The sequence below is a fragment of the Oxyura jamaicensis genome (genome assembly GCF_011077185.1).
Source record: "Oxyura jamaicensis isolate SHBP4307 breed ruddy duck chromosome 27 unlocalized genomic scaffold, BPBGC_Ojam_1.0 oxy27_random_OJ72642, whole genome shotgun sequence".
NCBI classification, from domain to species: Eukaryota; Metazoa; Chordata; class Aves; order Anseriformes; family Anatidae; genus Oxyura; species Oxyura jamaicensis.
The window spans coordinates 1,341-4,888 of record NW_023304808.1 but is presented as its reverse complement, the minus strand read 5'-3'; the positions used below and the strand labels follow the sequence as shown (position 1 = coordinate 4,888).

General features: G+C 69.8%; 1 protein-coding gene across 1 annotated transcript; it reads left to right on the top strand.

The window, feature by feature from the left end:
• Positions 1-28: 28 nt before the first annotated feature.
• Positions 29-3,244, top strand: NR1D1 (nuclear receptor subfamily 1 group D member 1; the record flags this gene model as incomplete). The annotated part of the gene is given in 6 exon segments (XM_035313044.1): positions 29-185; positions 321-628; positions 630-782; positions 913-1,098; positions 2,216-2,426; positions 2,534-3,244. Coding segments are annotated over 6 exon segments (1,215 nt in total), but the record flags the coding sequence as incomplete, so codon positions are not given.
• Between the last annotated feature and the right edge of the window lie 304 nt (positions 3,245-3,548).

Below are 3,548 nucleotides of genomic sequence, written 5' to 3'. Positions count from 1 at the left end.
TGACCGCCCCCCCCCTCCCCCCCCCCCGGGTGTCCCGCAGGGTTTCTTCCGCCGCAGCATCCAGCAGAACATCCAGTACAAGAAGTGCCTGAAGAATGAGAACTGCTCCATCGTCCGCATCAACCGCAACCGCTGCCAGCAGTGCCGCTTCAAGAAGTGCCTGCTGGTCGGCATGTCCCGCGACGGTGAGCCTGCCCCCCCCGGCCCGGGGGGGGGGGGGCCCCCCCCCCCCCGGGGGGGGGGGGGGGGGGGGGGGGGGGGACGACACACCCAGCACTGGTTCCCGGCGCGCCCCCCCCTGACGCCGCTTGTCCCCACAGCCGTGCGCTTCGGGCGCATCCCCAAGCGGGAGAAGCAGCGGATGCTGGCGGAGATGCAGAGCGCCATGAACGGCATGGGCAGCCCCCCGCCGGGGGGGGCGAGCATCGGCGAGGGTCCCGTGCCGGGCGGGGGCCACGCGTTGCCCCCCGGCCCCCCGCCGCTCGTCCCCCCCGCCTGCTTCTCCCAGTTCCCCCAGCAGCTGACGCCCCCCGGTTCGCCCGGCCCCGGGGGGGCCACCGAGGACGTCATCGCGCAGGTGGCCAAGGCGCACAAGGAGATCTTCGTCTACGCTCACGACAAGCTGGGCCCCCCCCCCGGCCTGCGACAGCGGCATCCTGCGCTGGGACGCCCCCCCCGCCTGGGCCCCCGGCCCCCCCAAGCCCCGCTTCTGCCCCACCGCCTACCCCGAGCCCCTGGCGCGGGGCTGCCCCTGGCCCCGCGGCCCCAAGGACGTCCTGCCGGTGAGCGCCAGCCCGCCCGCCACGGGGGCTCCCCCGCCGGCCCCCCCCTTGCCCCCCGGGTATTTTTAGCTGCTAATCGCGCTAATCGCCTTGCCGGCGAGCCCCGTGCTGAGCCGCGCGTCACCCGCAGGCCTGCCCCATGAACAGCCACCCGCCCGGGCGCAGCGGGCGCTCGGTGCAGGAGATCTGGGAGGACTTCTCCCTCAGCTTCACCCCGGCCGTCCGCGAGGTGGTCGAGTTCGCCAAGCACATTCCCGGCTTCCAGGCCCTGTCCCAGCACGACCAGGTCACCCTGCTCAAGGCCGGCACCTTCGAGGTACGTCCTGGAGTGGCCGGGGCTCCCCCGAGGTTGTCCGGTGGCGTTGCGTGCTGCATGGTGCCCCCCCAGCCCAACGCGGGGCCCCACTGCGCTGCACGATGCCCTGCTGCGTTGCACAGCACCCCGTGGAATTGCACGGCGCTCCCCAGTGTTGCACGGTGCCCCACGGCATTATATGGCCCCCTGTATCCTAACGCAGTGCTCCCTGCATTGCACGGTGCTCCCCGGTGTTGCACGGTGCCCCGTTCATTGCACGGTGCTCCCCGGTGCTGCGCGGCGCCCTGTAGCAGTGCACAGCACCCCGTGGTGTTTCATGCCCCCTCCCGAGCTCAGCGCATCGCCCTCTGCATTGCACAGCGCTCCCCGGTGTTGCACGGTGCCCACAGCATTGCACGCTGCTCCACGTCCCAGCACAGCGCCCTGCAGCGTTGCGTGGTGCTCCACGTCCCCGCACGGCGTCCTGGTGGATCACAGTGCCCTGTGGTGTTGCATTACGTTCTCTGGCATTGCACGGTGCCCCACGGCATTGCACAGCACCCCACGGCGTTGCACGGCGCCCCACGGTGTTGCACAGCACCCCACGGTGTTGCACGGCGCCCCACGGCGTTGCACGGTGCTCCATGGCCATGTGCGGTGTCCCACGGCATTGCACGGTGCACCACAGCATTGTGCAGCGCCCCACGGCATTGCACGGTGTTGCATGGTGTCCCATGGCACTGCATGCTGCTCCGGGGTGTTGCACAGTTCCCCGTGGCATTGCATGGTGTTGCACGGTGTCCCATGGCCTTGCACAGTGTCCCATGGCATTGCACAGTGCCCCACGGCACTGCACAGTTCCCCGTGGCATTGCACGGTGTCCCACGGCATCCCACGGTGTTGCATGGTGCCCCATGGCCTTGCACGGTGCCCCATGGCCTTGCACAGTGCCCCACGGCACTGCACAGTGCCCCATGGCATTGCATGGTGCCCCACGGCACTGCATGGTGCTCCACGGTGCTGCACGGTGTCCCAAAGCCTTGCACGGTTCCCCACGGCATTGCACGGTGCCCCCCGGTGCCCCCCGGTGCTGCGCGGTGCCCCCGTCCCGCCGAGGCGCTGACGCCGTGTGCCGCAGGTGCTGATGGTGCGCTTCGCCTCGCTGTTCAACGTGAAGGAGCAGACGGTGACGTTCATGAGCCGGACGAAGTACAGCCTGGAGGAGCTGTGGGGCATGGGCATGGGCGACCTGCTCAGCTCCATGTTCGAGTTCAGCGAGAAGCTCAGCGCCCTCGACCTCAGCGACGAGGAGCTGGGGCTCTTCACCGCCGTCGTGCTGGTCTCGGCAGGTGGGCGCCGCGACCGGGTTGGTGGGGGGTGGGGGGGGGGTGGGAGGGCCGAGCCCCATCCCCTGCCTCCCCCTTCCCCGTTTTGACGCCCTCCCCGGTCCCCGCAGACCGCTCGGGCATGGAGGACGCGGCGTCGGTGGAGCAGCTGCAGGAGACGCTGATCCGCGCCCTGCGCGCCCTGGTGCTGAAGACGCACCCGGCCGAGACCTCGCGCTTCACCAAGCTGCTGCTCAAGCTGCCCGACCTGCGCACCCTCAACAACCTCCACTCCGAGAAGCTGCTCTCCTTCCGCATCGACGCCCAGTAGGGCCCCCCCCGTGCCCCCCGCCTGCCCCCACTCCCCACCCCCCAGACCCTCCCCCCCCCCAAGGACCCTGTACATAGCGCGGGGGCGGCCCCGGTGCCACCCACCCCACGGCTGCAGCCCAAGCGGGTGCTGGGACCCCCCCAATTCCCCCTCCCCACGGTGCCGGGGCCCCCCCCAGGACCCCCCGCCCTGCGCCAGCAGCCAGCGGTGGAAAAGCAGAGGCCGGAGGCCAGCCGAGCTGTGTGGGTGGGTTTGGTTGGTTGTTTTTTTTTTTTTTTTCCTTTTTTTTTTTTTTCATCATATATTTATTACATAAATATATAGTAAAATAGACCAGCAACAATTACCATAAAAATATCTTTCTTTAAAATCCTGACCAAAACACAAAAGGGTTTTAAAATCGCACGTCACAGACTGTGATTGTCACGTAGATCAGCAGCGCCTGCCTCGGCCCCCCCCCCGCCCCCCCCCCCCCCCTCCCCCGCGCCGTACATTCAGCGACTCCCCGCCCCGGCCCCCCCCCCGGGCGGGGGGGCACAATGCATAGTACGTGGGGGTCCCGCCGCGCCGTGCCGAGCCGTGCCGGGCTGGGGGCAGCCCTGGGCAGGGGCAGCTCCGGGAGCCATGAGGTATGTGCTTGGGGAGGGGACGTGGGGCGCGGGGACGGGGACGTGGGGGCACGGGGCGGGTGGTGGGGACGGGGGTGCCGGTGCTGCCCCCCCCCCCCTCCCCCGGGGCGAAGCCGGGGCTGGGGGGGGGCGACGCTGGACGTGCGATGGCGACACGAGACGGAGACGAGACGGAGCGGCCCGGGG